Source organism: Gavialis gangeticus, unplaced genomic scaffold, assembly GCF_001723915.1.
Source record: "Gavialis gangeticus isolate Ggan-Ray unplaced genomic scaffold, GavGan_comp1, whole genome shotgun sequence".
NCBI lineage: Eukaryota > Metazoa > Chordata > Crocodylia > Gavialidae > Gavialis > Gavialis gangeticus.
Genome location: NW_017729001.1, coordinates 3,938,047 through 3,951,608, shown reverse-complemented (window position 1 = coordinate 3,951,608; position 13,562 = coordinate 3,938,047). Strand labels below are relative to the sequence as shown.

General features: G+C 55.8%; 2 protein-coding genes across 3 annotated transcripts in view; one reads left to right on the top strand and one right to left on the bottom strand.

The window, feature by feature from the left end:
• LOC109290285 (ATP-dependent RNA helicase DDX54-like) overlaps nucleotides 1-10,702 on the bottom strand; it is a 26,581-nt gene extending 15,879 nt beyond the window's left edge. Inside the window, exons 1-14 of the mRNA XM_019506704.1 lie at nucleotides 10,580-10,702; nucleotides 10,331-10,457; nucleotides 9,776-9,846; nucleotides 9,429-9,617; nucleotides 8,331-8,380; nucleotides 7,716-7,757; nucleotides 5,926-6,021; nucleotides 5,376-5,497; nucleotides 4,907-4,968; nucleotides 4,396-4,527; nucleotides 2,822-3,032; nucleotides 2,065-2,199; nucleotides 996-1,217; nucleotides 570-643 (exon numbers count right to left, since the gene is read on the bottom strand). Coding sequence (XP_019362249.1) covers nucleotides 570-643; nucleotides 996-1,217; nucleotides 2,065-2,199; nucleotides 2,822-3,032; nucleotides 4,396-4,527; nucleotides 4,907-4,968; nucleotides 5,376-5,497; nucleotides 5,926-6,021; nucleotides 7,716-7,757; nucleotides 8,331-8,380; nucleotides 9,429-9,617; nucleotides 9,776-9,846; nucleotides 10,331-10,457; nucleotides 10,580-10,687 — 1,641 coding nt within the window. The 5' untranslated portion in view covers nucleotides 10,688-10,702. The remainder of the gene's footprint in view (nucleotides 1-569; nucleotides 644-995; nucleotides 1,218-2,064; nucleotides 2,200-2,821; nucleotides 3,033-4,395; nucleotides 4,528-4,906; nucleotides 4,969-5,375; nucleotides 5,498-5,925; nucleotides 6,022-7,715; nucleotides 7,758-8,330; nucleotides 8,381-9,428; nucleotides 9,618-9,775; nucleotides 9,847-10,330; nucleotides 10,458-10,579) is intronic.
• Nucleotides 10,703-10,800: 98 nt separating this feature from the next.
• Nucleotides 10,801-13,227, top strand: RITA1 (RBPJ interacting and tubulin associated 1). Of its 2 annotated transcripts, none has more exons than XM_019506702.1 (2): nucleotides 10,801-11,030; nucleotides 12,383-13,227. In XM_019506702.1, exons 1-2 carry the CDS (start codon nucleotides 10,816-10,818, stop codon nucleotides 12,930-12,932), a joined length of 765 nt encoding a protein of 254 aa, XP_019362247.1. In that variant the 5' UTR covers nucleotides 10,801-10,815; the 3' UTR covers nucleotides 12,933-13,227. The 2 variants fall into 2 exon arrangements, 1 of the variants encoding a protein (XP_019362247.1); XR_002095567.1 differs by lacking the exon at nucleotides 10,801-11,030 and adding an exon at nucleotides 11,319-11,347 and having other exon boundaries at nucleotides 12,383-12,471.
• The last annotated feature ends 335 nt before the right edge of the window (nucleotides 13,228-13,562 follow it).

Genomic DNA, 13,562 nt, shown 5'->3' with positions numbered 1-13,562 from the left:
GAAGATGGTCTAGGGTGAGACACATGACCTGCGAGTGACAGGGGGTCCACATACAGCAACACCTCAAAATGCCCAGTGGTCTGCCGGGCCTGGAACACCAGCTAGGGGCAGCTGATCATGCAGCCCCAGTTACCTGGGCTACAGCCAGAACAGTCGAAGTGGCTGTTCGGGGCCCTGTAATAATGCTGCTGCAGGAGGTCTTGGGAAGCTGGCAGCATCTGTGCTCATTGTAGGACCTCCGACAGAGGGGCAGGGACCCCTCCTCACCATAATCTTGCATGGCACTCAGGCTGGAATGTAGGTATACGACCAAGAGGCACCCTACCCATGCCTTAGTGGAGCCTCCAGTAAGCCTCCTTATTACCCAGGCCCATTCAAAGGAGCATGCATGTGTAGGGAAGACTAGCCAAGATTCAGTCCAGCAGGACCAGGAAGCACTGCACTGGGGAGAGGCCTAGCCCGCAGAGCTCTTGGCAGCTTCTCTGCCAACAGGCCAAGCTGCCAGGCCTCTGCAAACCAGGCTGCAGGAATGAGGTGGGGGTGGGGACACGGATGGGGCCCTCACTCACCGCTTTCGCTCGGTAGGTTTTGATGCTATCCACCAGCTTCAGCCTCTCCAGCTCATCCTCCTCGAAGCGAGAACCTTGGAGGGGTCAGCAGAGAGGGACATGCACACACTATCACCCAACTACAGCAGAACAAAATTGTGTATACAGGCTCCTACTTAAGACAGGAGAAGCACCAGAGGGGACAAGGCAGCATGCTAGCTCGGCCAGTAAAGCGTGCTGCTGAGAACAGCACAGAAGGACTGGCTGCTGGGAAAGCCTCCAGCTATGCAGGCCAAGCCTCTCCCAGGAGGAGCAGCACAATGTGGAGAGTGGCACTGGCCATGGGAGCTTCCCCCAAGAGACTCCAGTGCTCCTACACTAAGGTGTGGGTAGGGCACTAGTGGTGACAGTGCTTGCAGGTCCCATGCACCCTGGGTGGGCACTCACTGAAGAGCGGGTGGATGCCCAGCTGGGAGAAGTCCAGCTCCTTCGCCCTCTTGATGGACTCTGGGGAGGGACTGGGCCGGGACTTGAGGTACTGCTTGTGGGCGTTCTCTGCCACCCTGCGCAGGCTCTGCAGGTCCAGTGAGCTCTCGTGGTCAGTGAGCAGCAGGCACTCCTCGTCGTCCACCACACTCTGGGGCACCCGGCCAAACAGCCTGCCCGCATCTGGGGAACCAAAGCATGTCAGAGCTGCTGCTGCCTTCCCCCACCTCTGTTCCAAGCCACCGCTCAACCCTTCCTGTGTAACTACTTGGCTGGGGGAGCACAGATCACGCAGGGGACTGCTGTGAACCTCTGGGTTCATGGAGAGGAGGAACTCATCTAAGAACCCACCCAGAGCTGATCCTCTCCTGGCCACATCCTGCTCCTGCACACCAAACGTGGCCTTGGCATGAATCTCTGCTACAAATCTCAGCCCCTCCCACACCCACACTTGGGACAGAAACCAGCCTGAGCCTAACTATGCCAGTGTGGGCAGACGGCTCCCAGGAAGCACAGCAAAGACAAAAGGGTCCCTGTTCAGCATTGTGAGGTGGGTGGGGAAGACAGGGTCTGGTCTATATTAGTTCTTATATGGGGAGGGCAGCTATTACATTTCACTGCAGTACAGATGGGACCTTACCAGACTGAAACCTGGGGCCAGGAGACCTGGATCCCTGCCTGGCACCCAGAAGACAAGCCTGGTTATGGAGCAGAACAGAACCATGTTGCAACAGGGCTGGATTTCAAGTCACCACCCCACTGGCATCCATTACTACCTCTGGAGTCTCCACGGTGGCCTCAAACTTCCGTGAATAAGAACACAGTGTACCCAGAATGAAGTCTGAGTGCACTCCCCCTTCCCCACCCTCCACAACACGGCAGCTCCTCTGCCTGGCCAGACCATGAGAGCAGCAGGCTGGCTGGGCTCAGTACACCCCACCCCTGCCACCATACACAGCCCAGCTCCAGGCAGGGGCCTCCTCCTCCCACCCCTGTGGGCACCCAGGGCCAGCACACAACTGCACCTTACCTGAGGGCTTGTCATGAGGGCTGGCAAGGGTCAGCGGGTATCCCAGGAACAGGTGCAAGTCAAAGACATATGGGGTCTCATCCGGTGCCACCAGGGAGTAGGCAGTGCCGCTCCGGCCGGCACGGGCCACACGGCCTGACGGGCAGAACGGGCAGTGAGGTGTTAAACCAGAGCTATATGCTGTGAATTAGTCCTGCTGGTTTCCAGCTTCGGCTGCAGGGCTGGGGCAGAATATGGCACCAATCGTGGGAAGCAGAGCCTCCGGGGCAGCCAAGCACGTGGACACTGCCCTCTGTGCCAGCTTCAGCCAGGAGCAAGGGAGATGCTGAGGAGGGAGCTGAGAGCTCCTAGGAGACTCACCTCTGACCCCTTGCTGATGGCAAGTCTCAGCTTATAGCCATGTGCCAATGGGGGACCTAGTACTGTGTGGCCCTGCCACCACAGTGAATGCCCCTCCCCTACACACCCAGTGCCTGGCCCAGCTGCTTCCCCTGCTGGGAGACTCAGCTAAGGAGCCTGCAGATGTGGGATGGAAAGCCATCAGTGTCCCTTTGTGAAGCACTGGCTCCCCTGGCTTGGCCTAGCCCCTAGCAGCCCAATGAGCCTGGGAGAGCAGCTCCACCCCCAGGACCCTACAGCTTGGGCTGCATTAACAGCTCTATTGACTGGAGTCACCCACAGTGAGGGCTCTTGGGGTGATGGAGCAGGACAGCCAGCTGGCTAGGGTATGCCTGCACTGCCCAGCCCTGGGACCCACCAACACGATGCAGGAAGAGCTTGGCCTTGGCAGGGAAGCTGTAGTTGATGACATTGTCCAGCATGGGGATGTCGAGGCCACGGGCTGCGACATCTGTGACGAGCAGCACCGGGCACTTGCCATGTGAAAACTTGGCAATATTGATCTTGCGGGCAGTCTGGTCCAGGGAGCTGTAGATGTAGGTGCAGTTCACACCCTGGCCCATCAACAGCTGGAGGGGATATGCAGAAATCAGACCTAGATCTCCACCAAGCCCAGGGACCCACTCCCCTCCAGGCAGCCTCCCCAGTTGCCCCCTTTCACAGCCCAGCCCTGCCCCACCCAAAATGAGGCTGGCTGAGCAGCAGCAGCCAAAGTCCCTGCCCCACAGACCTCTCCCTCCCCTGGTGGCTGCTCCCACCACCACATACAACCTCTAGGCTGACATGACTCTAGAGGGCCCTGGTAGCAATACAGCTCCCCACTGGCCCTTTAAAGGGGAAAAAGGGCTCCAGGCCCACCTGTGACTTGCTGCACTCATTTCCCCAGGTGAGGAGGAGTCCAGCTGTGGGCAGGGAGGTGGGCACAGGCTGGAGCCAGGGGCTGTGTGAGCTGCCATGGCAGAGCACCAGGGGATGGGGACTTGATGGATCCCAGGGAGACTGCACAGACGTGTGGAATCTGGCTCTGTGGAAGGGACTCCTAGAAGCATAAGGGAAGAACCAGGGGACCTGAAGTGCCTTGCGTGTTGGAGGGGAAGCCTGGGTCCACACCCTGCTTCTCTTGCAGCCCCGGTACTCCCACCAGGTGGGGATGGCTCTGGGATCTGCTGGGCACATGAGCACAAGCTTGCGGAGGGGGGGCTGGGTAGACTCGTCATATAGCTTGCTCAGTCATCCAGCTTGCAGTACTGCTTGCTGCACATGAGCCCTGGGAGATGGCAAGTTCCCCCTCTTGTGGCACCAGCACAGAAACCAAAGCAGGGGAAGCCCGAGGCATGGGCCAAAGGCCACATGGCAGGTGTCAAAGCTCTAACTAGACCCCTGTGCCTATCCTGTAAGCCCATATATTTCAGCGCCCTGCCCCTGCATGCCTCCCCCAGGCACTGGAGCTGCTCTGGGGTGCCTGTAAACAGAGGACTGGACCCCATGGCCCGGAAGGTTCCTTTTTGGCCGCCATTCCCAGGCCCAATCTCAGGGAGGTGCTGCCCCCTGGTGGCAAAGAGAGGGAAAGCCTCAAAAAGAAGCGCCAAAGCCACCATACACAGCTGCTTACGTAGGCATCTCCCCAGGCCAAGTGCATGTGAGCACTGTTAGGTGCTTGTCCTTGTCCCCATGGGGCCTTCAATGGAGCTCCATTGGGGCAGGGTCACCCATGCAGCCCTGGCTGGGAATGCAACACCCGTGACAGCACCTCTTTCTGGACAGGGGAGATTCCTCTTCTGCTTCATCCCGGCTGCCCCTGGGGTGCCCTCACAACAGACAAGTGCCTGGCCCAGCCCAACTGCTCCCAGTTTGTACAGTGGTGACAGCACCAAGCCTGTGATGCATCTTCTACCCCAGGGTGAGGCACAACAGCCCCCAAGCTGTACTTGCCTCCTTGAGGTACTCAGCGTGGTGCTTGGTGGCTACGAAGACTACTGTCTGGTCCTGAGGTCGCATCACATTCCTTAGCAGGTGCAGCAGCATGGCTGGCTTGTCATCCGCACGCACATGGAAGAAGGCCAGCTGTGAGGGGAGAGGGGGAATGAGGCCCCTGCTGCATGGCATGCCACAGATAGATGTCAGGCCTAGCACAGCCAGTTGCCCAGGCTCAGACAGGGACCATCTCCATGGTTGGGCTTGTACAGAGACAGACACAAGGGGCTTGGGTCCCAGTCAGAGGCTGCTTGGTGCTGCTGGTGTACAACTGATGCCCTACCCTGGCCATCTAGGAGGTCAGGGCTTTGGCCTGTCTGGAAAGCACCCAGGGTGCTCTTGGCCAGACTCCCCCCCAGCCTGCTTCCCTTGCCAGCCCACAGCAAAGCACTGAGGCCTGGGTCAGACAGGGACCCTTCTAGTCAAGCTCAGAGACTGATCAATGCTTGTTAACTCAAATATTTCACACCTTGAGCTGCTCGCTGAGCTTGTTCTCTACGTCCAGACGGATCAGCACTGGCTCGGTGAGACCTGAAGAATGGGCACAAGGAGAGGATGAGCTGCAGAGCCATGAAAGGGTGCAGGAAAGTGGGGATTAGCAGAGACCAGACTTTGTATGAGACTGCAATGGGCTGAGGCACCAGGCTATGGGCTACGTGCTGGCTCCAGCAGGCCTGGGGCTAGGACAGAGCGTGGTGGGACAAGTCTGCATGTGCCTGGCTTTGGTCAGTCCCTTGCTTCCACCACAGCTGAAACCAGATCCACAGAAGGCCTCAGCAAAGTGCTCTGAACCAAGGAAGGTGGCATGTTGAGGATCCTAGCTTGACCTGGCCAGCAGGAAAGCAACACCTCCAGGAATCCCATGCTTTGTTACCACTGACCCTGTTCCGCAGCCTCCACCCCACCCCTCCCCTCCTACTCCCAGAGCTGCTCCTTACCAGCCCGAGCAAACTCCACGAGCAGCTTGGGGAGTGTGGCAGAGAAGAGCACAGTCTGGCGGCTCTCAGGGAGCCGAGTGAGGATCTCCTGCAGCTGCTCCGCAAACCCCATCTCGAACAGTCTGGGTTGGGGGAGGGGAGCAATGCAATGTCAGCAACCATGCAACAGGAAAGTGAGAACCTGATGCACCATACCATAGGAGCCCCAAGGGTCCTGCATACCACAGGCACAGAGGCAAGCCTCAAAATCCAGTCTTTGGCTGTTCCTAAGGTCCTGAACCCAAGAGCCCCACACACCTGCCTCTAAGTTGGACTGGTTCTGCATGGGAGGCTGCTGGATGCTCTCCCAGGACCCTTGGGCTTGTCCGCACTGCCTCACTGGCCACCTCTGCCCCTCACTGGCTGCTCCGAGGCTGCCACAACCTAGTGTTCTCTGTGAGGCATGGTCCCAGCACAACTGCCCTCCATCGTGACCCTGGGAGTATCCACTAACAGTCAAGACACGCCTGAAATAAAACTCTCCCCCTTGCTGGAATGGCAGGAAACTGACCTGTCAGCTTCATCAAACACTGCATACTCTACGCTCTGTAGCTTCAGGTTCATTTCCACAGCCACGTGCATCAAGCGTCCCGGGGTGGCGATGATTCTAGAACAGACAGCCCCCATGAGTGCAGCTGGGACACCTGGCAGCCAGCCAGCCCATAGCTCTTTGCCAGCAAGCGTCAGGGAACCACCCATGCCCCAAAACCTGGCTCTCATGGTGGACAGAGGGATGACTGTCATAGTGACAGGTCTCTCCACATGGGACTTTGCTTTGGTAGCAGTAGGACCAACCAGGTCTCCCCCATTACCCCCTCCCACATGCTAGTATAAGGGGAAAATTCAGACCCCAAGTCCCTCCCAAGAGAAGTCCTGGGTGTGGAGAGCTAGGGCTTTCCCAGAAGTCTGAATGGGAAGCTGTGTTTAAGAGGTGCTGAATGGCAGGCAGTAGAGCTGTGCGAAGCTTCAGGTGGCGATTCGATTCAGAGGAGATTAGGCCCAATGCTGTGGCCAAATCTCATAATCGAATCAAGGGACCAATTAAAAGGTTCAAACCGATTCAGAGCTCTCTGAATCTTTGGAAAAGATTCAGAGAGCTTTGAGGATTCAGGCAGTCCCTGGTGGCCACAGCAGGGAGTTGCAGCCAGACTTGGAGCTGGTAAGTAAGGGGCTGGGGGCGGGGACCATGAGGAGGAACCCCCACGGCTGCCCTGCCTGCAGGAGCTCCTGGTGCTTAAAAAAAAGAGCCCTTACTCACCAGGTGCTACTGGGCAGGGACGGCAATCCCTGCTCCCCCCCACTGCATGTGAGGCTTTGCCATGAGCCCCCTGATCGCTCCCCCAGCTGCCCTACCTAGGCCAGCTCCGGCCCTTTAAGGAAAAAAAAGAAGAGAAAAAGCCCCAGGACTCACCACTCCTGCAGAAGCCTCAGGGGTCTCGTGCAGAGCTTCCCATGTGGTGTGGGGCAGTGGGGATTCTCCTCCCCTCCCACCCCCCACCAGCAGGAAGGTATGAGGGGGTTCTCAGTTTGTTTTTTTTCTTAAAGGGCCGGAACTGCAGTGGGCAGAGCAGCCATGGGGGGGTGGTAAGGTCAGGGGGCTTGTGCAGAGCCCCCCATTCAGCACGGGGTAGTGGGGATCACCCCACCCATCTGGCAGCACCTGCTGAGTCAGGCCTCCCCCACAAAGTGCTGGGAACTGGGGGGCAGCAGGGAAGCCATTGCCAGGGCTGGGAGAGCAGGCAGGGGGATGGGCCTGGGTAATTTGGCCGAATCAATTCGGGGCAGTGATTCAAATCACCAAATCGAATCACTGAATCAAATACTATCTGCTAGTAGCCTAGTGGGCAGCTCTGACAGATGGCCTGTAAAGTGAGTGCATAACTCTTCTGGCTTCCACTGGGCATCTCTGCCCACACCAGGTTGAGTGCAGTCATGCCCAGGACACACCGACTCTTGGAGCCTGTTGTGCACCTTGCACAATGGGCTCAGAGTCTGTAACTAGGACTCTCAGGGGCCAACGTTAAGGCCACACTTCTGGGAAGAGCCCTGAGGCAGGTGGACACATGGCAACAGCCCAAGCTGAGTCTTCCCCTGTGCCTCATTCACTCCAGGTAAGTTCCTGAAGAAGATGCAGTAGCAAGGGAGGTCACAGGAGTGCATGTGGGTGACAGACAGGTCTCTCAGAGCTCAGCACTCCCAAACTGGGGAAAGTCCCAGTCAGAGTTCAATGTCAGCCTGTGCCACCCTTTCCTGCCCACACATCTAGAGAACACAGTACCCACTCTTGTTGCTCCAACTTACATGTCCGGATTCTCATGCAGAGCTGCAAACTGCTCTTCCATCCTGCAGGGAGAAGGGGGTGGATAATAATGGCCAGCAGAATGCACCATGGCCCCAGGACTCCACACTCAGGCAAGAAAGGGGCACCCAGCCCTGCATCACTTGGAGGCTGTGTACTACACTGCATGGAGCCTTGCATCCTCAGTTCTATGGTAGAGGTTAAGGACAGGTTGCTGCAAGCCTGGAATCAGACTTTCAGGGATCACTTGGAAGGAACAGGCTCAGCAGTGAGTGACACTTTGCCCAGCAGAATATTCCCGCTGCCCCAGCCTGCAGGGGCTCTCACCCTCACGTGTTTGTACACATGTAAATAAGATCAAGGCCCGGGGGAAGTTCACCCTACATGCAGGGGATATCAGATGCCAGTCGCTAGCTCTCTAGACACACTGTACCCTTAGCTCAGGTCAATGCATTGCTAGAATTGAGCCAGGCCCAACTTTTTACAAGTTTCTACTACAGCTTGGGTAAGTCTTAGCAAAAACATTGGGTTAAGTATTTCCAGGCATCTCTTGGCCACACCAGTGCCTGGGCAGTTTCACCAGGGCTATTAGTTCGGTTGCAGTGTGATGGACTTACTTGTCTCCTCCCAGAATCAGCGCAGTCTTCAGGCCTGTGAATTTGCCCAGCTGCAGGACAAGAAGCAAAAGAGAATTAAAGCCCAGTCTGATATCAAACCACTTACTGCTGCTACTCCTCTCCAAGACCATGAAACATCTTCAATTGCTGAGGTCCCCAGGGTGCAGGGGCTTGACTGTAACTGCAATCAAGCTGCCTATACTTTCCCTCAGGTCTTATTCCTCTTACTGTTAGATCCATCTGCTCTCTCAGAGCACTGGCTGGTCTGGATTTAACCTTGGCTGCCACAGAGGTCAAGTACACTCCCTGTCACTCATGGGATGCCCACACAGCAACTCCAGGAAGTGCTCAAGAGAAGTGGCAGCAGCAGCCAAGCCCTGCTTAACCAGCAAGGCTAAGGAAAGATGGGCCTTCGGGATCCTTGTTAAGTGAGTGAACTCTGAAAGCAGCCAGCACCTGATGTTTCAAAAGGGATGTTGCAAGGGGGTCAAAGAATGGACAATTACAGAATATCTGGCCAACAAGGACAAATTCCCTCTTAATCTCAGATAGTTGCCCAATACCCTGCTCATAAAAGTGGCTCCCACTTCCTTTTTTTTAAATCTAGTTCTGCCTTATTTAGGTTCTTACATGCCCATACAACTGAAAGAAGTAGGGCTAGAAGGGACCTCATGTGGAGGCTGGCCAGTCCAATGCTCTGCTCCAGACAGGATCATCCCTGTTTAACGATCCTAGACAAGCATTCGCCTGACTGTTTTTAAAAACACTGAGAATAGTCTTTTCATACAAAGGGCAGACACAATGCCAAAACACCAAGAACACCTTAACTACCCACAGGTAAAGCAAAAGGATGAGGGCAACCTCACTATGGTATCTGTGAACATTGTTACTCTACTTATACAATCTTCTTACGCTCTTGGCTTCAATGATATCCCATGGCAACAAGGTTAAGTGTCGTGCAAGAAGCCCTCCCTCATCCATGGCTGCAGCGCATTGCCTCCTTGTATTACTACAAGTGCTCAAGCCCTGACAGTGAGGGCTCCTAGATATTCTAGCCCCCTGTGTCAGGAGGGGCTGCTTGCTTTTCCTGGTCCATACCTCCTTTGTGAATTTCATGGTCTGTAAGGCAAGCTCACGAGTTGGCGAGAGGATGAGGGCACGTGCTCCTGTCTGTGCGCTATGTGCCTTCAGCTTCTCAAACATCGGGATGAGGAAACAAGCCGTCTTCCCGCTGCCCGTCCGGGCCATTGCCACCACGTCTTTCCCGTCTAATATCACTGGGATGCTCTGAAGGATAAAATCAAGAAACACCGTTCTGATTCACCCTATGGAATCTATTCCAGATGTGCTGGGGAACCTGCTCCACCTGCAACATTGGACCAATCTGTGGAGGAAACCTAAGGAAGCCAGTGAACATACAGTACCTCTGAGAACCTGTCACTCACCTTTCTCTGGATGGGTGTTGGCACGTTGTATCCCTTTTTCATGATACCTTTGAATACAGGATAGCTTAAGCCTAGAAGACAAATATGATCATGTAAGTAAGTGCCCACTGCAGACCAAAAGCACAGTACAGACACCTCCTGTGAGTTCAGTGCAAGCCTTGTAATACTTGGGCTTCTCTCTTCAAGCCCCAGTGCCTGGAGTCCTGTGACTAGATGGTGACCCTGGCTCCTACTGACAAGAGGCATCTAGACCTGACAATTGTACATAAAAGCTCATGAACATGGTTTGGACTCAGGTGAACGCAGGAACTACAGAGGTTTCTCTGAACCAAAACTCATGGGTCTGTGAAGCCGGGCAATGCTGGAGGTTTGAACTGCGCCCTGCTACAGGCCTGCCCACTCTGTTAACAAAAAATAACAAAATACAGCCCTATAAGAAACAACAGCCCAGAGGCCAACAACAAGGTACAGGCCTTGAATCAGGCTGGTACCACCCGCTCCTCCACCTGGTGCACCCCAGGGCGACTGCTGCCTGCCCGACTGGGGGCCACTCACCCATGGACTGGAAGCCCCCCGACTTCTTCTTCTTCCTGTTCTGGGCTCGCACCATCTCCCTTGTGTCCGGCTCCACGTCCGAGGCGCAATCGGGGGTGGGGAAGGCCGGGAGCATCTTGGCGGGCGCCTGCTCGGGAGGAGACAAAACAGCTGTGCCCGGGCCGCGGCACACCAGCGGGGCGGGGGGGGGGGGGGGTCTCAGCCCCCCCACTCCACTACCCGGGGCAGCCCCCAACCCTCCGCGCTCGCCTCGTCCTCGGGCTCCACATGGAACTCGCCCCCCTCCTCCTCCTCGCTGCCGCTGCCCAGGGCGGCCCGAACAGACGGACGCCGGGACCGGCGGCGCGGTGGGGCCATAGCTACGGCTGGCGGAAACGGAAACGGAAGTGGAAGCGGCCGGCACCACGTGCGCGTCCCGTGTGGTCCCGCCCCCGGGCGCAACCACTGCCGCTGCAGGGAAATAGGCCCCGCCCACCGCGGCGGAGATGGTGGCGCCCGCGGGCTCGGAGCTGGCGATGAGCGGCGTCCGCGCGGCCCGCGGCGGCGGTAGGACCAGGGCGAGGACCTGGGCCAGGGTCAGGGCCAGGGCGTCCTACGTGGACGAGACGTTGTTCGGCCGCCCTGTGGGGGCCCGCCCGGCCCCTCCCGCCTTCGAGCCGCCCTGGGCGGCTCCCCCGCGAGCGCTTCCCCGTGCGGGCCGGTGAGTCGGTGCCGGGCCCCGGCGTGGGGCCGGGCCGTGACTTGCGTGACAGCTGCTTTGCACGTGTGTCCAGTCCATGTTTGTTGCGCCATAACTGCTTTGCCGCCTGCCCTCGTTGCGCGGGTGGCCGCTGGGTGATCCGGGCCGCGGGGCCTGGCACCCTGCCTGGCTGGGCCTGGGGCATGTTGAGCATGACCCGTCTTTGCAGTCTGGATGAGCCCCCAGAAGGGCGAGACGGAGAAGATGGGACGTGGCAGAGCTGGGTGGGCGCCAGGGTGGAATCTGGGGCCCAGCCCATAAGGCCCAGCGTGGAAACGGTGGGGTATTCAGAGAAATGCGGGGAGCAGGAATGGGGTTGGGAAGGACGGTGTGGGTTTGGGGACCTGGATTTTCATAGATTTCTAGGGTTGGAAGGGACCTATTAGATGATCGAGTCTCACCCCCTGCTCTGGCAGGAAAGTGCTGGGGTTAGGTAACCCCAGCCAGGTGCTTGTCTTAACCTCCTCTTGAACATCACCAAGGAAGGGGAAAGCACCGTCTCCCTTGGAAGCCCGTTCCAGATTTTGGCAGCCCTCACCATAAAGAATTTCTTCCTGATGTCCAGTCTGAATCTACTCCCCTTCAGTTGCGGCTGTTGTTTCTAGTAACCCCAGGGGGCACCCTGGTATCCCCTATTCCCTGCTGAACCCCCCCGATGAGTTTGTAGTCAGCCACAAGATCGCCTCTCAGCCTTCTCTTGCAGAGGTTGAAGAGATTCATATCTCTCAGTTTGTCTTCATAGGATCTTACCTGCAGGCCCTCAACCATACAAGTAGCCCTCCTCTGAACCCGTTCCAGGTTATCTACATTCACATTTTGAATGAAGAGGATGCCAGTGAGGATAGCTGGGGGGCAAGGGAGCTCATCCTGGTTCCTGGCTCTGGCTGTCTAGTCTGACTTACTGCACAGCCATGTGTGAGGACAGGAGATCTGGATGCATTCCTGTCTCTGCCCCTGACTTGCCATTTTTGCTTGGCAAGTTGCTTGGTCTGGATAGGCTTGTTTTCCCATCTGTAAAATGAGAACGACTCCTCTGTCTTTGTGAAGCTCTTTTAGGTGTAGGGATGAGAAATATACTACAAAGGGGTTTTTTGCCTAATATTTATTTCCTTAAAAAGAAGTTTTTGGGTGGAATTTTCAAAAGTATCTAATTTAGGAGTCCCATGGAAAATAAGTAGGACAAGTGTGCCTCACTTGCTAATTGTACCTTCTGAGTGATCGTTAGGTCTCCGCATGCAATGGCCACTACTCTACATTCTCTTTGTAGTAATTGTATTCTTCCCCCTATCCTACCCCTTTCTTTCTCAATGAAGGTTGAAAAGTCGCTCTCCATCCTACTGTGATGAATCTTTGTTTGGCTCAAGGGCTGACGAGCCAGGCTGGGCAGCACCGCGGATGAAGAAAGAAGATATAGCTAAACTCCATTCCCTCCTGTGGACCCCTTCGTCTGTTCCCAGGATCCAGTCAAGCCTTTCCTCAAACCTTACCTCTTGTTCCAAGGAGACCCCTCTGAGAGCTGTTCACCCAAAGACCCCAAAATCTCAGAGACTAGGCCATTGTGAGACAGAAGGGAGAACCTCCTTCTGGAAATGGCCTGAGAGTGGTCTGGACTCTGTCAGTCAAGGCACCCTCAACCGGGGCCATTCTCAGTCTCTTACCCAAGTATACAGGCCTTCTGATCAGCTCTGGCTACCTGCAGACAGTCCAAATACAGGCAAGCATCAAAACCAGCGCTCCCTGACAGCCTCTGTAACCTCCCAGGGTTCTCTGCCAAGGGCTCGGTCTAAGAGTGTGTTAGGAACTTCCTCTGCCAGGGTACCCAGGACAACAGCCTTATGCCAGCCCAAACCACCCTGGAAATGAATTTACTGCTTTAAAATATGTATATATGGAAATGTACTTATCAACCAACAGTGCATGTAGCGAGATGAGTGATGTGTCTCCATGGACCTCTGAACCTGGTGTTGTGGCTACAGGTTGGAGAACCTCCTTTTACCTGATTTGGGGCAGCAGGAAATCATGCTTCATCTTTCCTGTTAGGTTCCAGTGAAGGGTTGTCTTGGCTCAAGCAGGATAAGGAAAGAGAACCAATATGCAAGTGGACAAGGAATAGGGTTTCTGGGTGTCCTGAAATCAATGGCGCAGCCCTACTTTTTAAGGCATCATCTTGCAAATGGAAGGCCTGATGGCTTCAGTGGGGTTTGGATCCAGCCCTGGCTGTGAGCAGACAGCTGAAGGTTGAAAGAGCTAATTTATATTGAGCATTGTGGCATGCTGTTGTATCAGCCTTGTGCTAAATGCTTGTAAATAAATGAAGGAGTAGAAAAAAATGTGCCATGTTTCTTGCAGTTTTTAGGGTGGGGGTGGACATTGCTACACCCCATTTCTCTGGCTCAGTTTCAACCTTGATTACAGTGCCAGGTACATTAGAGATCTTTGGGCTGGTTCTTGGAATCTGGAAGCAATTCACTCTAATCTTTGACTCATAGATAA

What these genes read in the sequence shown, in the direction of transcription:
- RITA1 (XM_019506702.1), top strand. Translation starts at nt 10,816, where the DNA reads ATGGTGGCGCCCGCGGGCTCGGAGCTGGCGATGAGCGGCGTCCGCGCG. An exon ending in GCGCTTCCCCGTGCGGGCCG is followed by an intron (nt 11,031 to 12,382) that starts GTGAGTCGGTGC and finishes TTCTCAATGAAG; the next exon opens with GTTGAAAAGTCGCTCTCCAT.